The following is a 22502-nucleotide window of genomic DNA, read 5'->3' as shown; positions in this document are numbered from 1 at the left end:
CTCACTAAAACGTGTACACCACTTGATCCATCTTGTCGATCCCCATCAGGAGAGGTGACGGCATCAACCATCTTACAATACCTGCAGAAGGTGACGTCCCAGAGTCAGCAGCAGGGCCGCCTGGCATCCTTGCAGCAGCTGCTGGACCCTGAGTGTCAGGATCCCATTGTGAGCAGAGAAATGTTCCACTTGACTATGAAGAAGTGGATCGCCCAGTGCAGTCAGGACAGGTACACAGTATTTCTAAAGTTTTGAATGCAAATATTAAAGACTTTGTCATTTAGCAAATGCATTCTACATGTAGAATCTGTGATTTAAATGGTTAAAGAAACAGTTCCATTACTAATATGGACATTGGATGAAATATGACGGACAAAAGAATGTAACTCCATATGTACTGCGAAGTAGAAGCTGAATCTGGCTTACTTTCTCCAACTAATCAGAGAACGGAAAAATGTTGATATTATTGAAAGGCTGTAAAGAGGAATGTGAAATATGATTGGAAGCAATTCCATTGCTGATATATTTTCAAGTTACAAATGTTGTGATTCTTGCTGCTGTTTAGTGCTGATGTGGACAGTGTTGATGATGCATCTTATCAAGATGCTTCAGTCCTGCCTGTAAATGGTAAGTCGCCTTTATTATTATTATTATTTTTTTAATCAGATCTCTAAAATTGTTTTAATCTGACAAAATAAATTTACCAAATGTTCAGGTCTTGAATTTTCAACAACAAAGTCTGCTCCCAATGACAGCCAACACTGTGCCTGGTTAGTTTTTGTCTCTCTTCATGTCATGTCTTTTCTTACTTTACAACTAATTTGCTCATTTGGTTTAAGTGATGGAAAAGACCTGTCGGCAACCGTGTCCGAACTGAAGCAAGCTCACCGCAAGCTGAGCGAGCAGAACAGTAGCCTGCTGAGGACGGTAGCTCAGTGTGAAGATGTCAACCTGCAGCTCACCCTGGAGATCACTGAGCTGAGAGCAAAGCTGGCCAGGTAAAATATCCCATCATAAACTCTCTACTTATTGTCTACGATGAAGAAATTGTAATCCTATTGTTACAATACACTACAGCAACATCGTGGCTGATTTTCTTGAGAGATTTATGATGGCGATGGAATCTCTTTCTTTTCTTTTTTTTGGGCAAGTGTAGTTCCCAACGGTCAGCAGTTCGAGCCCGATCCATAACAGAGGAACTGGAGGAGACCCGTCGGGCCTTTAAAGAGGCCCAGGAAAGAGCCAGCCGCATGCAAGCCAGTTGCACCAAGCTGGTATCTCATACACTTGAACCGCTAACTTGAATGCTACGAATGGAATAAAAGAAAAGTCAATTGAGACTTATTGGTCTATTGCAGAGCAATGAGGTTGAATGCCTGAAGATTCACATCAGGAGGCTTGAAGACAAGGTAAAACAGAAGTTCTTATCAAAATACAAGCCCAGATGTTGCTAGAGTTACTTTTTCAGGGTTTATACTCTCATTTCATAGATATACCAGTAGTTTTGCTTCAGATTTGGACAGACTGTCGATTTGAAAGGAAGATGTACTCTACAGTACATCTTCCCCTTCGGGCATGTGAATGCAACATGTGGCATTATAATTCCTGATTTTAGAAAAAGTCAGTTTTGTCTTTACTAAGATGATAAATGATGACATTTAGAGTTGCTGTGTAGATGCCAATTCAAAGTTAGCTGAGCTGTTTAAACTCTGTATTTATCGATTAAACCAGATCACATTTACTTTAATCTTCATTACAATTTGCTTCAATTGCTTGATATAGGACAATGCCGCTCAAAACATACTGATTTCAACAGGGCTTTAAGAGGGTAAAAAGTGTCCTGTAATTCTTGTTCCTTGGGCTATTTTGACCAAAGCATGACACAAACAGTGATTACAACATCTGGGAGCTGTTTTCATTTATATAAATCTTGCATTATATGTCTTCTTTAAAAATGGCCATCTCCACAGAATGAAAAACTGTCCTTTGACAAGACATGTTCAGAAGATGGCATCCACAAACTCCGCAAAGTCAATGCCGATTTGAGGGTAAGCACATACTCGTTTCTCTGCTCTGGTTTTCTTTTTGCTTAACATTCAAACATTGACAGGCTGAACTTCAAGAAACTCTGGTCATGCTGAATCTAAAAGACAGAGAAATTACTAAGGTTAGCTCATTGATCAATACACTTTTTTTTTTTTTTTACTTTCAAAATCACCTTATTTTTTGTACCTGTGTAGAAAGACATTCTCATGGGTAAAATGAAGAGCTCGCATGTGGAGAATCATAACATCATTGAGGTCCGTTTCAACTCTGTAATCAGTAAAGCGTAAATACTGTATGTATGATGCATGAATAATCATTTTCCATGGTGTCATGTCACAGGGCGTGCAGGCAGAGCTGATGAGATTACATGAACATTCGAATCAAGTTCTGTCAAGGTATTTCTGCCAAACATTTATGGATCAAACACCTGTTGTGAATTTTACTGTTCAGTTCCTTATTAGAGAACAGTAAATTGTGCAAAAAGTATTACAACTTTGAAAGGTTGGGCAAGTGCATTCAGAAGTTTAAAGAAATTCAAATTAAGTTGTAGTGCATTTTTGGTCCATTCTGAAATTTCACCTGAAATCACTAACGTTTTGTGAGTAGGGTATCATTGCTGCAACATTTTGCAACGTTTTCCCCCTTGATCTCACCTTTGATATTCCTTTTTTTTTTTTGAGCCAAAATTAACTTTTTATTGCCTTTTTTTTCCTCCTCCTGGATTTTACCTTTGATATTCCAACAGAACCAAAACCGTGGATGTAAAAAAATCTACAAAGCCCTCCACCCTTCAAATTCCAGGTGTCTGTAATGTTCAAAATTAGAGAAATATAAATCTTAACTTGCAGAATCCAATTTTTATTTATTTTAATTCTGAGAGGGGAACAAAACAAAAAAAACTGAAATGAAGTGTTCACACCTTCTTTGAGCTGCGTTGTGGCTGTGTCATGTTTTAGCCCCAAATAAAGTTAAACCGTTACCTTATAATGTTGCTTTCTTGCAGAAAAATTAGGACAATCTAGTAGAATATTTAAAACAAAAAGTTGTACAGGTTATAGGTCACTTTAATAGTGGAACAATTTCAGCTCTTACCTCACCCCAAAACCTGGCCTTGAAACATGGGTGTGTAGACTTTTGATATCCACTCCATTTAATTACTTATAGAGTTTGACTGTTATTTTTTTACCTTATAGGTATGACAGACTCTGCATCAGTCCTCAGACACTGTACGCACGAGATCCTCCAAACTTGCGCTCTCTGCAAAGTGAAATGCAAGACATGCAGCAGGTACTGTTAAAAACTGTCATCAGGTTGACTTTTGCAGAATCAATTTTCAGTTTCATGTTAACTGTGGCCATCCTGTGTTCTTTCTGGCAGCACAATCACAGAGCTGTGGACGAAAGAAGCGTCCCCGTCCCTCCCCTCCATACAGAATGCGAGGACATTCAGAGCATCATCCACAGGATCAAATCTGCAGAAATAGCTCACCTTTGGCGCAATAAGTATCCAGAAAGGGTGGGTTCGAATTTCACAAGAGACATGACACCTGTTCAATTCAAAAGCCTGTAAATCAATATTGTTGTTGGCTTCTTCATTATAGGCCTCTTCCCCTGTTGAGACCCAGGAGAAGCCTTTTCCTCAGCACCAGCAGCAACAGGCAAGCATCAAGCAGCAGCTTGTCAATGTGTATGTGACTTTTTTGTCTTCTTTTTCTCCTGTTATGGTAACGGAGTGGATTTAGTTGATGTTAGAATCTACTCTGAGCAGCTTCTTCCTGCTAATAAAATGTCTGCTTTTGACAGAAAATTTACAGGCATCTCCCTTACGCAACACACAGGCTTTACCATCCTCTGTATGTAAGACTGTATTGAGGCTAAGTGCAGTTTTAGTGCCCCTTTGGTAACTACAGACATAACAGTGTGTGAAGGAGATGTTTATAAAGCTGTGCTGGTTGTTTCAGGCTACAGGACCTAGATCTTCAGAAGTGTGTGTGGGAGGATAAAGGGGAGAAGGTGGATGAGCAGTGGAAAACCTGGGAGAAGGAGCAAAAACCAAGCCAGACCGGGAAGTCCATACCGCAGTCCAAGAAAGTGGCCATTGTCAAGTGGTGGAAAGCTATTGGCACTGAGGGCGCTAAGGCCCGGACTGGCGAAAGCAAGACCTTTCGGGAGCTGGCCGAGAGAGCTCGGCTCCATCAAGCGGGGCGGACCATCACTGATATGAGGGAGCAGGTCTGCCACCTGCAAGCTTCTCTTAAATGTGTGGCTGAGAAAAAAAGCAGCAGCAGAGTTATTCTAGTGCACAAGGAAACCAACACTGAGAGGGAGGATGCAGACAGAGATGAGGGAAAACGCGTGACGGAGCGGAGGGATGCGTCGGTAGCCACAGAACCAGTTCACAGCCCAAGTGGAGCAACCTCATTGCAAGTCCAACTCGGGGTGACCTCGGACGCACTGCTGGTGGCTCTCAGAAGAATGGAGGCCATGGTCAACAGAGCCCTGGAGTCGGCCAAAATTGTGAAGGAGAGCGAGAAGAGGGTGAGCCAGGTGAGGGTGAGGATGAAGAGCATCACTCAGAGGGTGGAGGCCGCCCTGGGATGGACAGCTGACGCCGACTTGCAGCTGAACTCGTTTGAGGCGCGGATCATGGACAAAGATAAGCAGGTTGGTGGTGTTTTTCTGTAGTCTAAATAGAAACACAATATTGATAGTAATACACAATTAGCAAATGTCTCAATGCTATACTTATATGAAAATACAACAATTTGGCTCTGACGTAATGACTTGATTAAAATATTAATCCTACTCTTTCTTATTTAAGTATTTTACTTCAAACATGTAATGCGTAACAAAAATGAATACAGTCACATGGAAAGAGTAACAAACCATAAATGGACTTGATTTCTGCCCCTTAATTAACAATGTTTTTTATTAAACTGTAGTAACTGTCCGCAGATGTAGCATAAACTATCCCCATAACACTGGTAATCTTCCAGATTAAATTTTATTTGAACATGTACTGTATATTTTATATAGCAATATGAACTCAATTAATGTTGTGACAATACCAAAAGTCTGACTTTGATACTGCACCTCTAGTACCTCGAAACCACGGCAAAAACTTAAAACTAAAACCTAACTTAAAACAACATTAAACCAGCGGAACATTAGCGGCCTAAATTCAGCTGTTGTAGTGAGAAAGAATAAGCAACCTACATTCGCAAAGACAACACAAATTATTTTCAATTTTGATTTACATTTTGTGACCACCTAAATGTGCATCTCACACTGATGGTATTATCTTTGAAACGGTCACTTTTTCAAATATACAGTACAGTTGTTGACTTCAACACATTGTTTACTTGAACTTAAACACTTTGGAAGCATCCTCCATAAGTGAGAAATATTCAAACATAAGCAGTATGAATGTGCAAATGCCAAGCTATTTTCCTGAACATCTTATATGGAAAGCAATATATCGTGGGAAGATAAATAAAATGTTCCCTCTGCACTTTTCTGAGACAGTCCTGTCCCGAGCTGTCCTCTGGTTCAGACCACTCAAGTGAGTGTGTTACACCGGATGAAGACCGAGTGGCGAGTCCCCCGCCTCCGTCTCATGTAATCCCAGAAGTCAGTGAGTCTCCGCAGCTTTCCATGAATGGTATGATGGCTGCATCGCATACTGCTTCAGATGCAGATGAATGAAAGTGACTTCCTTTTGTATTGGTTGGCCAATGGAATGAAAACAGATGTAAAAGGCAGTTATTCAGATCGCACATGACAGCTGGGACCATAAGCAGGGAGGAAGATTCATGTCTTTGGGAGCACATACAGTATAATCAATTACAGGGTCAATTGGAGGAGGTGTAATTTGTTTTGATAGTAGCAAGCTACTGTCCAAGAGAAGGGTCAAGCTGTGTTGAATATCTAATGAGAATTTAGTAGCATTTTTGGGCAAAATGTGAGCGCTTCAAGTTTTTTCAATTACAAACTACAAGGTAGTCGACCGCAACAACATACAACCATAGAGACCGGCGACACATCGAGCAACTGGACAATCGCAAACAGATTACAGTCACAAACACCTGAGGATCGACCCTCGCTCAAATACTAACTCACGTCACCCCTGCATGGTGTACTCATCACGAAAACAATGTTTTGAGGTACCATTCGAGTGGACACTCAAATAATCGTTGCTTGGCATTTGTGAATTCTTTTATTTACATTTCGCTTATTTTAAAACCTAATCTTCTTTATTCACATATTTTTCTGATGAAGGTACCTTACCTTTGACACATGAGATCTCTCATTTTCTGTCTTGTCAACAGCAAACATTTTTTTTGTATGCAGAACACATTTTGTGTGTCGATACAGTACTTGACCACACACCAAGCGACACGAATTGAAATGCAGCGCAGTGTGAATTCCAGAGTGGCTAATTGTTGGCAACAGCTTTTGCTGAGATTTGAAATTTGAACCGCAGGTGAGCACCATTGCAATGTCATTCAGTGCTATTGACGGTTATAGACGTCAAAAATAAATTTTAACTGAGCTGGCAGTAAATGACTTATCATAAATGTGATGTTGTAAGGCATTTTCACAACAAAAATTAAATCTCATTTCCGGGTATGATCTGAGAGCGATAAATAACAAGTAACCTTAGTAAAATGATATTTTTTTATTTTTTTATTTTTTACCCAATACATAAACTTTAAAAAGTGGGGGATTGATCAGAAATTAAAGATACAGTTCAACAGTTAATTACAAAAGTCTGACAAAATGTGGCCTCTACTTGCGTTTCCTTTTTTTTTAAATTATTATTTTTATTTTAGGGTTTGCAATTTTTATAAGCATAACATTTCCTTGCCTATGGTTCATCAGTTGACATTGAAATAGCTTTGCCAAATTGCCACCTGGCAAGAAGGTTTTTCTATTCCTGACTGCAATTCGGTTTGAGAAGCTTTATAGCTGTCAGTGGAACTCACTCGCATCAGCCAAAAGCTCAATTCGACAGATGCTTCGGAGAGTGATAAAGTTTACTGGTTATGACTTCAAAGGCTTCAAGCAGAAGCAGAAGATTGTGATGCTGAACAACTATAAGTCGGTAAAAGGAAGACTGAGACTCTGAGGCATCCACTAAATCCAATTTTTACCTGATGCTGAGTTTCAGTGCAGCCCTCCAGATAATTTTCCCTGGCTTTGCACACCTGCTCTAGGAGTTTTCTGTTTTCATCCGTGGTAGTAGTATCTAGCTTTCCGTTCTATCAAGTTGTCAAGAACAGATTCTGTTTCAAGAACCTCGCTATGGAGAGCGTAAATCGTGTTCTGTGTTGGAGGAGTGTGACGCTGCTCAAATGCCAATTGATGAGCCACGGGCAAGTGAGGGATATGCTTGCAAAAAACTTCAAAGTGTGAAATGCTGGAGACCTCACGTTTGTCTGAATGATACCCAAAAAAAAAAAGTGTGATGGGGGGACTTGGTGTGCTATCAACCTGAGCAGATGACTCAATCATGTCTCTGGACTGGGTTGCCAGGTTGTTGTTGCCCTTAGTGATGAAGCAGTTCGACTTGGCAGATCAACTTCACTCTTGCCAACACCTGCCAGGCCAGAATGCTCAGTTTCTTTCCAGTCTGTTTTATGTTGTGCCAGACTGTCTCTCCCTTTGTTGCCCTGTGCCACATTTGCATTGCATATGATTTCCTGTTAAATGCAAATCTAATCTTCTATCTCTTTGGACCCCACAGGTGACACGGAACAAGACCGCTGCGACAAGGTGAGACATATTTTGTAAAATACAGTAGTATATGATTGAATTTAGGTAGAGCCTCAATTTCTTAAATGATATGCGTTATTTACATGACAAGCGTATTCAATTATACAAGAGTCCAAATAAAGTCGAACATTTTGATGCTGTGCAGCTGTAGAGAATACTTATGATCAAATTATGCTCTTGAATTAAAAAAAAAAGGGCTGTCAAGCTTTCATAATAATGCTCCCTTTAAGTCCACATAACAATAATATAAACGATTTATTAGGCACTATGATATAATTCAGTTTCTACCACAAACAATTTTTCTCTAAAAGATCAAAAACTTGTTCATGGACAAAATAGCAATCATACCACATAGTAAGCATCCAAATGTTCTTGTTGATTTTGAATTGCAATTTGCAGTGAACATTAATTCTGTTTTGTGTGACTACTGCACACTCATGCTCATAAAAAAAAGAAAACCCCGAGTACGCTTGCGACAGCAAAAAAAAAAATCTGTTTTAAAACTTCACATAAATTTAGTCTTTGTTAGGTTTGAAAATGCTATTCACCCCACATGACAGATTATATTAGGTTAGAGAAGGAAATGTGGTTTCCTCCAACCGTGTAGAACTTTACCCACACATACACATACACATACACACACGCACACAGTCTGAAGTAGCTCAAAGCGGCATACAGCCCTTCTCCTTAAATGGTCAAAGCTCCCAGGAGTCAAAGAGAGGCTGCTGCTGCTGAAAAAAGACAGCGAACCGAGGGGATGGGAGAAGGAAGCGGAGACCGAGAGGCTGGAGACGTTTTGTGAGAAAAGGCAGCGTGTGGTGACAGTTGGTGGGAAGTCGGCCTGAGTCGGGAGGTCCGCTGGGAGCCGGACGCAGGTAATGCTCCAATCTGGCTGGGCAGGTTCAGATGGAGGGCTTCTGTAGTGGGGGGGTCGCTGTTTGTGATTTGTTTGAGACGTGTGCAGCATGAGAGGCAGGTTAACCTCTGCTGTGTGTTTTGGAGGGTCTTCCTCGACAATCTGACTTGTAACTGGAACTTGGATGACTTGCAACTGGAACTTGGAAGTGTTTTAATGCAAATTGTTGACTGTATTTGAGTGTGATGATGCATCTGGAAGTTAGCAGATTACTAACTGCACATCTTTGTTCACTGGCTCTCACTCCTTTGCCCTGTTATGTCACATCGGTTCTCTCGCAGATCACTTCCTTTGTGGGCCCCGTGCTTACATTTTACACAATGTGGCAGGAGGGGTCTGTCTTATGTAACATAAAGATGAGGGGGACATAGGTGACAGTCCCCACGTCTCTGTTGTTTGCTTGTTAAAAGCTCTTTGGATGATCTTATTGCAAGAGAAAACAAGACTGCTTTTGAATTGCGTGTGCACACAACTGTGTGTTCTGTCCCCTTGTCCCACAGGAAATTATTAAAGTGCTCATTTATCTCTGTCTCACGGTCACGTCGGCAGTGTCAAATCTAAAGTGTTGCATGTTTGCTTAGGAGGACAACTGCTGTCCAAATATGCTACAAACACAAAAACTGACTTGCTGATGTCATATGATTTGGATGCTAAGTAAACATTCTTCATACAAGTGACGTCATTCAACTACCGGCAGATTAAGTTGCCATTCCTGATTTATCATGACCTTTTCATTCTTGTGTTGCATTATGCTCTTCTATTCTGTCCTCCCACCAGCCCTGACAAAAAAGAATACATCGTAAAATGGTTAACTGTTTGATATACGTCCAGATTGGAAGTGTTCTATATTCCCTGATGGTACAGGTAGAATCCAAAATCTTATTGTCAGGACTGGTGGGATTCTTTAATCGTGTAAACAGATTTAATTTGAGTAGGTTTAATCTTTATAAATGATCCAAAACAGACATCTGCATGTCACTTCAGATGGATTTTTTACTGATGCGCATACCATGTTGAGGCTAATCGCCTAGAAGCAAGTTATTAACAGAACAGTTCATTTATCCTCCTTTTCTTATCTTTTTTTTCTTCCCAGTACTCCAGACACTTTCAGTCATGTTGACACAATTGCAAAGTTACCAAAGTTAGAAGAGAGCAGCGGGGCGTGCGGGGTTTCTGTTATTATTTGTCAAGGCTTTTCTTGGCTCAAAATGAGGCAGGGGTGGTATCATCCTGACTATAATGGGCGACAGTATCAGTGCCAATACTAGTCTTATTTTAAGGTATCGATACTCGCGGCGGTCACCTATACCATTATCGGCAGCCCTCCTGTAGCCATTTTACGATCAGGGACTAGAAATGAGTAATCATTTGAATGCAAAGTTGCCATTCATTTTTGCCATTTTTTAACTACAATCATTAAAACTTCATCCACTAGTACATATTAAATTATAAATATGGTTCAGCGTTGTTGTAAAACACCATTATGTTTATTGTATATAATGTGTTTTTATAACTTTGGCGATGGCTGGAGCACGCCACCTCTGCTTCACAACCAGGAAATGGCCTTTTGCAACGGTTGCTCCATGATCTGTCTTTTCTTCGATACATTAAAGTTCAAAAAAAGAAAGCTGTTTCTTCTTCAGTTGTTGCGTCAGGTCTTTCGGGTGAACTGCTGTTGTTACAATTGCGCAATACTGAAACTGCAGTTAAAATGCGTTGCTGCCGAGCTCAATAAACACAGCTATATCAGTGGCTCAGGCTGGAGCTGGTGAGAAAATTAGGTGGAGGCGGCCGCCTCTGAATTTTGTACACAGAAAAAACCCTGTTTGTCTTGATATAAATTGGGCATTGACTTAAATTTTAATCTGTTATCTTTTCATAGACTTTTTTTTTTATGTATTAGTAATAATAACTTGTTTTGAAAAAATCATATTAAAGGTGGTATTTTCCGCTGGTTTTGTGGCGCCCCCTAGAGGCCACAGCGCTGTTTGCATTTGCCTATGCCGTGTTATCCAATGTACAAGTCGGCTCTGGTTTTGACCAATGGGCATTTTGCATCTTGACACAAGTGGTGCAGTGCCTCCACAGGTCCAGAAGATGATGTGTGGAGAAAAAAGCTTCAGAAGCAGTGACTACATTGGGAAATAATTTTCTGCAGGACTTGTCAGTGTCCTTTTTCGATTCTGTTACCTATAGTTTTTTGGGGGGAAAGTTATGAAGAAGAATATTATCTTTAACTGTGGATTAGTACCTGGGCTTGTCAGAGAGAGTGCCATTTCCTCACTGCAAGACCAACTTGTTTTCTCACCAGTGACTCACTTGCTTTTTTGTCCCAGCATGTTTCTAGAACATTTCATCCTGTGAGCAGTGCAGCTAACAGAACATTTGTCACGTGTCTAAAAGAATCATGATTTTATTGTACTTTGCATCTCACAGAGACAGACATATTGTGAGGCAAAGGCAGAGAGAACCTTATGCAAATGTTACCGTACCAATGAAGATACAGCACAGTAGCCTAACACTGTGTGGTGATTTGCATACATTTGCTTCAAAAGAGGGAACAGTTCAAAGGAAGGTTTAAATAGTCATTATCATCAAAATTGGAAGGACGCACTTACGTGTCAGATAATTTACACGTGTATGATTAGATTATATTTTATCAATAAGCAACACTATTCTATACATTTACATAAATAACTGCTTAAAATTCAAAATGTTCATTGGATGCTGCTGATATTGCTGTCAGCAGTGGTTGTACAAACAATTATTATTAACATTTATCACAAAGTGTTTGTTTATTTCAAGACATTTATTTATGACATAAAATGTGTAATTTATGTCCATTTCATTGGATTGACTTGTTTAGCTTGCATGATCGCAGGTTATTAAATGCATGTTTACCTCTCTGTCTGAATATAGACTAGCCTGGGAGCAAAATAACCCAATTCGACCTTACAGTACTTTCATAGGGATGCTGATATTTTGAATGAATCTCAGGATGAATTATACTCATTATATTCTTGCCTATGAGGTTCTGTTCCCCCCTAACAACCACCAAATTTATTGCTTGTAGTATATTAATGTCTAAAATATTTTTTTTTCTAAACTGATCCTGATCCCCCCCCTCACAAGAAAAAGAACACAGCTGTAGTTATGTAATTTCCCCTTCTGTTAGTGAATGTGTGAGTCCCACACAGGATGTACTTATTAAATTGTGTATGGAAAAGCCCCTATGTTTATTTTACAGTGTCCCTCAGAAACTCACTGCCGCAGTCAGCCTGTGGGAGTGAGTCATATCAAGCCTGACTCCTGAAGAATCTGCTTATTCTTTCAGTGTCGTTTTGTCACCCCAACAGTTAAACATACTAATAGGAATATATTTGACTGGGAACACTCCGTTTTCATATAATTATTATTATTATGAATGTATATTTAACGAATGAGTCAGGTTCTATCCACAGCTCCATTGGCGCAGCTTCATGAATTAATTGTTTACAAGAGTACACTGTATTCATTTTGGATTAGCCTTAGGTCTGTTCAAAAGCACGTCTTTTGTATCTAATCAATTTAGCAAGCAACGCACTAAGGCTATTTTAGGATTTCTTTATAAAGAGGTGATATTGTATCATCTTTAGCTGTGATTTTGCACACTGAAGAGTCAATGTGGAGCTCACAGTACTCCTTAATGTCAACAGTATTATTTAATATGTTGATTATTGTATAATTACTTTATTATTGGAAAAGTATTGCTATGATATAATATAGTGAATACTTCCAGAAACACTGTATATGTGACCTGCAACAACATGTCAAACTTTTTCAAAATTATAGTCATAAAAAATTATATTAACCAACTGTAAGGCCAGTCATGTGACCTGATGGCACGATATTTAAAGAGTGTGGAGATTTTGCGATGCTGTTGCCAGTGAACGCACCTGTGTATTTCGGTGACAGAGACTCTCCAGGTGTTGCTTTCTAGCCACAAACAAATAAAGTAGAAACATCTTTCTCAATGTTGACCAAAATGTGCTCAAATACTTCTAGTGTAATCCAAGACAGACTTTTTGAAACTTTTTTTTCAGGTGGGAGAAGAGTCGAAGGACATCCTTCAGGCAACTGTAGCTCACCACAACACCAACGAGTCCAGCAAATCCTCCACTTCTGAGGGCACCTTTTTTTTCCCCCTCACCCGCTCCCGGCCCTGTCTGCTCCCTGCCATGCCCACGCTGCCTGAGGAAGAAGAGGACTCCCCCGAGGATCTGGACAGTTCTTCAAGCTCACCCAGTACGGTGAGTACACAACACAGTGTCCTTCGACAAAAAAGCACATATTAGGCCAAAGCATGTGAGTCCATAAAAGTCAAATCAAATTGGCCATAGTGAGGAATCGCTCTCAGTGTTACCACTCCAGGCTTCCTCCTCCAAAAAAGGTAAGGTTTTTGGACTTTTTAAAGCAGTGATGAATGCCTTGTAGAGAAAATCCTAGTGTACTCCTTATTATAAGTGATGCTAAGCCATAGGTTTGTTTTGTTTGTTACTATCATAGCTAAAACAAAATGTTTAAATTCCGCAAAACTTTGTGAAGTTGTGTGGAACGGGCCACATTCCAACAGGACAAGAAACTATTATTATTACTTCAATTTTAAATGGAAAGACATTAATTCTTTCTCTTGACATGTTAGATGATTGTGATTATTCACTCTGTCTCACACTGTCATTACTGTACAGTATAAGCATCATGTTTATAGCCGTTTGGATTGGTATAGGTTTAGACTTAACTCATTCTATACATAAACATATATTATGCCTATTATTATGCACAATTATCCAGAAATTACTACACAATCTAATCTTCAGGGCTCTTGCGCATGTATAAGAAATGGATTTGCTGTATTTACAGTCTGTTTCTGCAGTCTGTCTTTTGGCTTCACCACCATTCTTTCATTCAAATCCAAAGGAGAAATGTAGCTTCATGCATTTAATGCTGAAGAAACCAAGAAACCCAATATTTATGACCCTTACTAAAATGAACAAAAGTGAAACACATCAAGTCTCACGTTGCAGAGATTTAAGACACCCAGTCTAATTTTCTCATCCACACAATTCTTATTGCAGATTTATTAATGCAAAATGTCAAAATTAATCATCTTCACTCTCACTATTTTACCTTACACTGCTTTTCAGCATATTTCTACACATTCCCAAAGTGTTTTGTTCACTGTAATAATGTTCTTTAGTCACTGCATAATCATTTGAGCCATTTTAAACACTGGGTGACATTGTCACAATGACTTTCCCCCCCCCCCCCCCACACGTTGCCTTTGTGGTGTTTTTTGCACAGTGTGCACCTGCTGAGAGTGGAGCTGTTGTCATGACGGGCCCCACTATTATCTACCCACAGCAGGCTTCCATTGTCCAGCAAGATGGACGTCCTCTAGAGCAGGCCAGGTGAGCACAGTCAAAGTACGGCTCCATGGTATTGTGAATGTGAGAGTGGAAGTTTGACTGTGTCTGCATGTGCCCTGTGATTTACTGGCAATCAGTCTGCCTTGCCTTTTACCAAAAGTCATCAGGGAAAGACTTCTGTCCTGCATAGTATAAGTGAATGGATGAAAGTATTGGTCTGATAACAGCATCTATCCAAGAGTCTTAATGATTTATGTGCTTTGCTGTAGGCCACACAGTCCCAGAGCTCGTCTGGCCAGAAACTCTTCTGCAGGATCCATCACCACAGTTGGTAGATTAAATAATTGATTAATTAATAATCTGATCATTTGATAGATACGGTCATTCACATTCAAATAAGTCATTGGACAGTTACAACTTTGTACATCACCACATGTGAACGTGGAAGACATTCATGATACAGAAGACCTCCATAACAAACATATTTATGCTTGGTTAAAAACTGTTTGAATGCTCCTGTACTTAACTGTATACATGGCTTTCTGTAGACAGCGCAGGTCATGTGATCGACCTGGTGAAGGACAAGCTGCCGGAGATGCAGCTGTCCGAGGAGGATCGTCAGAAGAATTTGGAGCTGCTGGAACAAGCCAAAAAGGTCAGCGACCGCTTCCTGATGCGGCGGGGCCGCCGTTCTACCAGCAGCCTTTCCGACTCTATCACAGGTGACACACACCGTTGGTCATATACAGTGGTAAAACTTCTATTCTATTTGTACTCTGTGTTGAGTTATAGCCAAATCCAATGTGCTCAATATACAAATTTATATATCGTACTCTAGCAGGTTTATGCAAAAATAATAATAATAAATTGTTATCCATGAAACTGTCAATCCAGACTCTAGCCGTGTTATGCAACAAAAAAAAAAATAATAATTGTTATCCATGAAACTGTCAATCCAGGGATTTTCCTTTGCATTGTTTTTTTTTTTTAAATTTCAAGATGCAATTATAGTGCATTAATGCATGAAATCCCAGACAAAACTACAGAATAATCAGAGTGATATTCCTGTTATCAATTAATGTTGTTTGCTTTCTCTTGGTCCAGTTGCGGGAAGTCCAGAGGTGACTTGCAGTCCCCAGTCGATCAGTCAGGTACACAGATTCATATAAATTCTGTTATTTTTACTGTCTTTACATCTCCCAAATGAAACCCAATGCTGTCTTTTGATTTTCTCTTCGTGTTAGAAGGTACAGTAGGTCAACAAATTCTGTATACTTTGCTGCTTGTTAAGTCATTGTCTGTGTCGCCCTCTCCTGTAGCATCTGGACATTGCCTCTTTGAGGGGACAAAAGGATGTGGAGGTCAGGTTTCCTTTTGTTTCCCCATTGCTCAAACCAAATACAGTGGTGCCTTGAGATACAAGTGACCCAATTTAGCCTACAGATTTTTCTAATTACATGTTGCGAGCAAACATTTCAGAAATTAGCGCTGTATGGTAATAATACAATAAGCAGCACTCGGGCAGATAGTGAACAATTGTAAAAAAATAAATAAAAAAAGAAGAGGCTTCAAGCTGTTTAATGTCTCTCCCAGTTGAGTTTTACTGACAAAGTACACGTAAAATAAAGATAATCACATTTGGCCTTTTGTATTTAAAACAACCACATAGCTTTATCTTGGGAAAGTTCGGTTAGCGTAATGCTAACAAACAATGCAAAACACCATAGATGGGGTAACGAATAGCACCAGTTCAAGTGCTGTTATAAACAGATATGATGTAATATGATGATGATGATAATAATAATGATAATAATCAGTTGTGACCACGTCTTTGTGTACACTGTATATCCATATATCTGTATTATACTGCCCCCAGGTGGTCAAAATGTCCCCACCAGGAGCAGCATAGTCGCAATTAATTATGATGCACAAACTAGTTAATTGTCTTCTGTTTAATTGTGCTTTGACTATGTTTTAGTACAATATAAAAAAATAATAATAATAAATAAACCTACAACATTTTTTGCATTTTTTGGGGTTAGAAGATTAATTATAATTTAGCACAGATTAATGGCATTCCCATTCATGTCAATTGGGAAAGCTTTAAGACACCACTGTATTGTGCTGCAGCAATGAAATCATATAAGCGTTCTAAAATGGAATGTGTGGTCCTCTCAGCTCAGCATTTAAACACAACAGTGGTACTTCAATTTACTTAAATGTCATGGCCTCCCTTAGGGAAGCAGACTAGCAGTGGACTGGAAGCCCACAGAGAAGAGGAAAGTGTCTTCTGGGACCCTAACGCCCCGTTTTGCCATTCCAAAGGAGAACTGTGAAGCCAAAAGTTCCCCGGGAGCCAATAAAAGTGACGATGGAGGACGAAATTCCAACCAGGCCCCGGCCACAGGGGTCGCCAAGCCCGTCCCTCGACCCCCAACGCAGCAGGCCCCCTGTACAGCTGAAATAAAGACCATTGGTGCCTTTCCACCACTAATGAGGGCTGTTTCCTGGGATGCCATCGGGGGCATTAACTCCAGAAATGGAGCAGAAGACGCAAGCTCGGACAAAGCCCGGGATGGCATTTTAAAATCTTCGGGGCTTAAAGAGCTCCCTGCACCCAAACTGTCTAAATTTAGAGAGGTGAAACACCGCTCTTGCAATTTCATGTAGTTTAAGTTTGAGCTGATTTTTTACCAGCAAATGTGCAAAGTTTGCATGTTTTTGCATATCTGTGTGGCGTCTATACAGGAGCACAAGCTGCTACGCAACCAAACCATGGTCGGCTCCAAGTTACCAGACTTGAGTGAAGCCGCTGAACAGGAAAAAGGTGACTTTCTTTGTTTTCCCTTTTGACCCAAAAGTACTTTCAGAACAGAATGTCTCCGAGGGTGTGCACTTCCTGAATCTCTGGGAAAATCTGATGATGATGATCATGATGATGATAATGATGATGATGGTGTTTTTCCTTTGGTGATCAGATGTTCTTTTCAGGTTTCCTTAGTCGATGATGTGATTGTTTAAACACACAGAGCGCCTATTTAAAATTAAGGTGGTAGTGCACAAATCAGAGTGGATTTCTGATCATCAAAGTATAATCTACACCAATTCACCCTGTATGGCTGACGAATAGAGACCACGCTAAACGTTTATTCGATATCCATCTTAAGGTGCATCACCTTCCATGTACTAGTACACCCTTTGTTCACACAATACACTAAAAAATGCTGGGTTGTCTTCCTAACGCACTCACTCAGGAGCTATAGATTTTGAGCAGTTGGGGTTACTTTTACCCAAGCTTGGGTTAATTATTTTGACCTAGCAGATTGGGTTGAAGTTTGGATTTAGACGGTCTGAAACCGGTTGCCATTTTGGAGTTTTGTGTTCTGAAATTGGAATAAATGTAATGTAACATTGCTTCTTCTAGTAGCTTTAACTCATCAGTAGTTTTTACCCTTTGTTGTAACAAAATTGCTACAAATGAAAACAAAGAGCATACTAGTAAAGTACATGGACCTTCAAGGATATCAAATAAATGTTAAGACGGCTTTCCGTATGCAGGACCTGCTTCCTCTCCAAACTCATCACCGAGCAGTGAAGAGAGCAAGTCGGACGCCATGCCAAACATCTCCGACGTCATGCTGAGAAAACTCAAACTTCATCGCGGCCTTCCTGGCTGGTGTGTGTCTCCAAGTAGCAGCTGCTCAATTTGATGTTTTTAATACACCATTACCTGCATCTGTACGTACCTAACCATTTCATTTCCTTTCATTCCAGTCCACCTCCACTCAGTGAAAAAGAAGTTGAGGTTTGTAATCTTTCCAGGTTTGCAACGTAATTTACCAGAAAACAGTGTTGCATATACTCAAACGTTTTTTTTTACAGGTTGTCAGCCATGGATTTATAATTTTCCATCATGAAAAAGGCATACTAGCATTGTAGCAGCCATGTCTAGGAATGGCTTGTGTTTGTGTGTGTTTGCATTAGTGAGGGATGTGATTGAGCCACATTCTTGCTAGCAGTCTGAAAACTGTAAACTCGACCTTAAATTAAATAAGATTGACTTTTGGAACAAGTGCCCAAAAGGAATCCCTCAAATATACATTTTTAGTCATGCTATTTTTATACAGTACTTTTCAGCAAATTGCTAAATCAACATTGTAAAGTTTAGCCTCATGTCAAACCATTAATGCAATGTACAGAATTTGTGTCTCTTTTCTAGGAACAAGTCGCAAAATTGCCACCTGCCATGAAGTTTTTCTGTCCCGGAATGCATTTCAGAGTCGGTTTGGGAAGCTTTATGCCTGTCACGGTGCTCCAATGCATAGTGTGATTTTACGCAATCCACAGCAGGTTTCTCCAAACAGGATCTGTTATTTGAAAGCCATACGGTGCACTGGAACCAGACATCAGCAAAACCTCAATTCAGCGGATACCTTGGAGAGTAATAAAGCTTTCCCTGACCGACTTCCGGTTAATCTTCCGCTTGAACGCCTTTGAACATAGAGAGTGTAAATCCTACTATGTGTTTGAGCAGTTATAAACTGCAGTCCGGGACTGAAAAACATCTTGGCAGGTGAGAATTTTTGCAACGCCATACTAACGAAAACTGCAAAAGTTAGCTGTCAAATGCTGATGACCTCATTTCTTTCCAAACCTGAAATTACACACTAATTACTTATTTACAATATATTTTCCTATAAAAGTTCCAATAGTCCATTATTACTACATTAACACATTCAAATAATAGTTGCATGTACAGTAAACATGAGTCTATATTTAGCCATAAAAAGGTGACTTTTTTTTCGCTGCGCTTTTGCCAGATGCATTTCAGAACTTACAAAACCCTGTTTTGTTACCATAGTAGTCACAAACACAGCTGCTTGGATGTGGCGGCATTTTTTGTCAACAGGAAAGTGATTATGTGGCCACAATCACCCAAAAGAGACTTGGGGTGATTTCCTGTGGCGAAGATGCAAAGCATGAGTGACGTTGTCTGGCTCGGGCAGCGGCCCGTCTGGTTGGTCCCGCTGGGCTGTTTGTGCATCAGAACAGTCGGAGGTCATATGTTTCCTCCCAAACATGACTATAGTGTGTTGGAAAATGTGCAGCCTGGCTTTGATGGTTTAACGGCACAAGGTGAAAAGTCAGAATCACAGCAAGTCCCTCGGGCTGCTTGACAGCCATACATGTTAACATTAACATTTAATGCACACACTAAACAATAACACTCTACATGCCCTTTACAATGGGTGACTTCCTTTGTTTCCACCTCATCAGTGCTTTATGTGAAACATAATGTGGCACTCTTGAGTTCAATTGCTGTCACTTCCTCCCCTCAGAATGCGTTTGTCCAGCTGTCATTGGCCTTTCGTAATGACAACTACACCCTGGAGACCCGCCTCAAACAGGCAGAGAGGGAGAGGAACCTGACTGAGGAAGATACACAGAAAGAACTCGAAGAATTCAAAGGCGCACTGAAGGTTAGTCATTCAATAAAAAAAAAACATGGTGTTTCCTCAACATATTTCCACGGTAAACATTTATCCTGTCAGGTTAAGAATCCTATTGTCAGTGGTGGGAAAAAACAGTACAAATACTTTTTCTTTTCTTTTTTTACTCTCTACATTTAAAAATATATATACCCCAACCTCCCCCACCCAATGACATGTTAATAATAGGGGTATTGGAAATAATAATAATAACAATAATACAATTGACAAAAGAATCATTTTTAGATTTGCACTTAAGTCATTGTTTCACAATTATTTTTTGTTTTGCCGCCCCCCTGGGAACAAGAAAATATTTTGCGCCCCCATCTCTCCACCACAAGTATAAATAATATCATTTGTCAGAGAAAGACTGACTTAAGTACATTTCAAAATCTGTAAATTTTTGTTTACTTTTCATGAAGTACAAGAGTTAAATCAGTACAGTACAGTATTTAAACCCATATTTGTAGTTGTAATTAAGTACAGTGTGTGAGTACTTTTGCCACCATTTGTACTACAGTTTTCCTAAAAGAAGAAAAGTTTTTTTTTCTTTTACTTTCAGATGACCTCCCCACAGTGGCAGAACCTGGAGCAGCGTGAAGCCTACCAGCGCCTTATAGACACGCTGGCAGTGCTGCATCGGCTGGCCACTCGCCTCTCAAGCAGATCCGAGATAGTTGGAGCAGTTCGACAGGTGCTGTCACATTAACCTTTGTTGACTCTACACTCACTGGTCGAAATATTAGGTACACCTACATGATCCAATATGAAACATTACAAAATATTTATCTAAAAAAAGTGTCCTTTACAAAAAAAAGAAAAGCTCAGTTTAAATGACACAGTATATAGTTGTGCATGACGGCAAATTGCACTCTCAATATTATTGTTCAATTAAGTATTAATTTTATAAAGGCATAATGTTTATACAAGTATTGGTATCTTCCACAGGTGTACCTAATAAAGTGTCTGTCTCTTAGACTCCTTTTTTGAGAAATGTGCTTTTTGGCATGGTTTTGGTATGTTTGATGATGAAGGATTTAATTTAATATGACATGGGCAGACATTAGTGCGGCCAAAGCTAACATTTGCTGTTGCTATTTATGAGCATAAAACTCAAAGTTAATTTATTTCCTGTGATTTTGTACAGCTGCACAATTATTCATGGGAATCTCAATGTGGGAAGTTTATCATCCTTGATGTTCCAAGTAGTTTATTTTCCCTCTAAATATACCGAGGTCAGCTAGAAGCAAGTCTGGGTGACTGTAACAAAACCTCAATGATTATAGATTTTATGTTACTGTGCTTAAGCACGTAGTTTTCATATCTACAGAAGGTAGATCAGAGATGGGTAGAGGAGCCAAAAATTAACATTTCCTCTGAAAATTTGTCCTATTTTGGCCACAGGAAAAACGCATGAGCAAGGCTACCGAGGTCATGATGCAATATGTTGAAAACCTCAAAAGGACATATGAGAAAGACCACGCTGAGCTGACGGAGTTTAAAAAGCTAGCCAACCAGAACTCCAATCGCTGCTATGGAAGCTCCGTAGAAAGTGGAGGTAAGGCAGAGGAACACAGAGCAAGCTAAATCTGTTAACTTGATAGCCCATGTTATTTTAATGCAGACATTTTCTTCCATTGTAATTCTAAAATCCAGTACAATATTAAAAGTGTTTCCAAATGTAACACTGGATGTTTCTTCATCAAGATGATGGAGTTTCCCGGGCTTCGAGATCCATGTCACTCACTCTCGGAAAGGTGGGCAACAGTCCCATACAATATTCTCAAACTTTTTGGACATAACCTTAACAAGGTGATGTCATCTATCGCTTAGGCGCTGCCCAGACGCAGGGTGAGTGTTGCTGTGGTGCCCAAGTTTAACCTGCTGAACATCCCGGGTCAGACGCCACCCACTGTCGCCCCCAACGCGCCAACAGCTTCCACTCCTGGAGCAGCGCTTCCTGCCTTGGTGAGTCGTTCCTTTCCTGATCTCAACCAAATAGAATTTATTTCATACCACTATTGTTTCTCAAGCAAGGCCGAAACACACGACATTCCCTTTTGTGTTTGTTAGTTTGTTCAAAAAATGATCAGCTTGACTTGTACGTATAATAATGAGGGGTTTTCAAAGTGTGCACCAGTGAGATCATGAAACAGCTGGCACCAAAAAATAACCATACCAAAATTTCTAAAAGCCTCAAACATGATATGGGACAAAAAAAACATTCAAATTGTGGCCACAAAACACTGTAGGTATAATGTGTACACAAAATAAACATTTGTAGCCACAAAGTATAATGACCGCACAAAATAGTTGCTTATGTGTCTGTTAATTAATGATAGTATACTACATCTAATTCATGGCCACAGGTTGCATTTTGGGCACGTTATATACTGCAATTTAGAAATGAAAAATTGTCATGTCATGTGTGGAACTCCGTACATTTCAGCAACAAACAAACAAACTAATTTACGGTACAAATTTAATTTAATAATTAAGTCAGGAAATTTTATCACCGTTCTATATTGTTGTTTTTACATTATGAATAAAAATCTGCTCTCGATAACAAATTCATTTTCTGGATCCTTTTTTCTTGAGTTTTCTGAGTTTGTTGAGGTTTTTTCTATATCTAAAGCTGCTGAAGCTCAAACTTGTGACAGTACTACAATTAAGATCAACATTATATTTTTATATTTTATATTTTTCTTTTTTTAATGTTAAACCACATGCAATAATTACAAATAATCTATTGATTCAAATCCGAAATAGCATTTTAGCTTGCAAGGTGCAGCAACATATTCGACAGAAAAGAGTCCATAAAAAATATATATAAATAAAAACTGTCATTAGCTTACTAGCATTATTGTAAAGT

At 39.5% G+C, this 22502-nt stretch overlaps 1 protein-coding gene across 1 annotated transcript in view; it reads left to right on the top strand.

Annotated features, from left to right (window-relative positions):
* mrvi1 (murine retrovirus integration site 1 homolog) overlaps nt 1–22502 on the top strand; it is a 29010-nt gene that overhangs the window by 829 nt on the left and 5679 nt on the right. The window contains exons 4-34 of the mRNA XM_077564620.1: nt 50–230; nt 566–627; nt 716–770; nt 840–998; nt 1157–1274; nt 1359–1409; nt 1971–2048; nt 2111–2167; nt 2241–2300; nt 2386–2441; nt 3240–3333; nt 3424–3561; nt 3647–3732; nt 4007–4709; nt 5571–5706; nt 7792–7820; nt 12819–13025; nt 14077–14183; nt 14411–14472; nt 14690–14863; nt 15246–15292; nt 15461–15502; nt 16380–16781; nt 16890–16968; nt 17700–17817; nt 17916–17946; nt 19481–19621; nt 20193–20324; nt 21035–21188; nt 21338–21387; nt 21464–21598. Of these exons, the coding sequence (XP_077420746.1) occupies nt 50–230; nt 566–627; nt 716–770; nt 840–998; nt 1157–1274; nt 1359–1409; nt 1971–2048; nt 2111–2167; nt 2241–2300; nt 2386–2441; nt 3240–3333; nt 3424–3561; nt 3647–3732; nt 4007–4709; nt 5571–5706; nt 7792–7820; nt 12819–13025; nt 14077–14183; nt 14411–14472; nt 14690–14863; nt 15246–15292; nt 15461–15502; nt 16380–16781; nt 16890–16968; nt 17700–17817; nt 17916–17946; nt 19481–19621; nt 20193–20324; nt 21035–21188; nt 21338–21387; nt 21464–21598 (3944 nt within the window). The remainder of the gene's footprint in view (nt 1–49; nt 231–565; nt 628–715; nt 771–839; nt 999–1156; nt 1275–1358; nt 1410–1970; nt 2049–2110; nt 2168–2240; nt 2301–2385; nt 2442–3239; nt 3334–3423; nt 3562–3646; nt 3733–4006; nt 4710–5570; nt 5707–7791; nt 7821–12818; nt 13026–14076; nt 14184–14410; nt 14473–14689; nt 14864–15245; nt 15293–15460; nt 15503–16379; nt 16782–16889; nt 16969–17699; nt 17818–17915; nt 17947–19480; nt 19622–20192; nt 20325–21034; nt 21189–21337; nt 21388–21463; nt 21599–22502) is intronic.

The sequence above is a fragment of the Vanacampus margaritifer genome, chromosome 4, assembly GCF_051991255.1.
Source record: "Vanacampus margaritifer isolate UIUO_Vmar chromosome 4, RoL_Vmar_1.0, whole genome shotgun sequence".
NCBI lineage: Eukaryota > Metazoa > Chordata > Actinopteri > Syngnathiformes > Syngnathidae > Vanacampus > Vanacampus margaritifer.
This window is presented reverse-complemented; position numbering and strand designations above follow the sequence as displayed.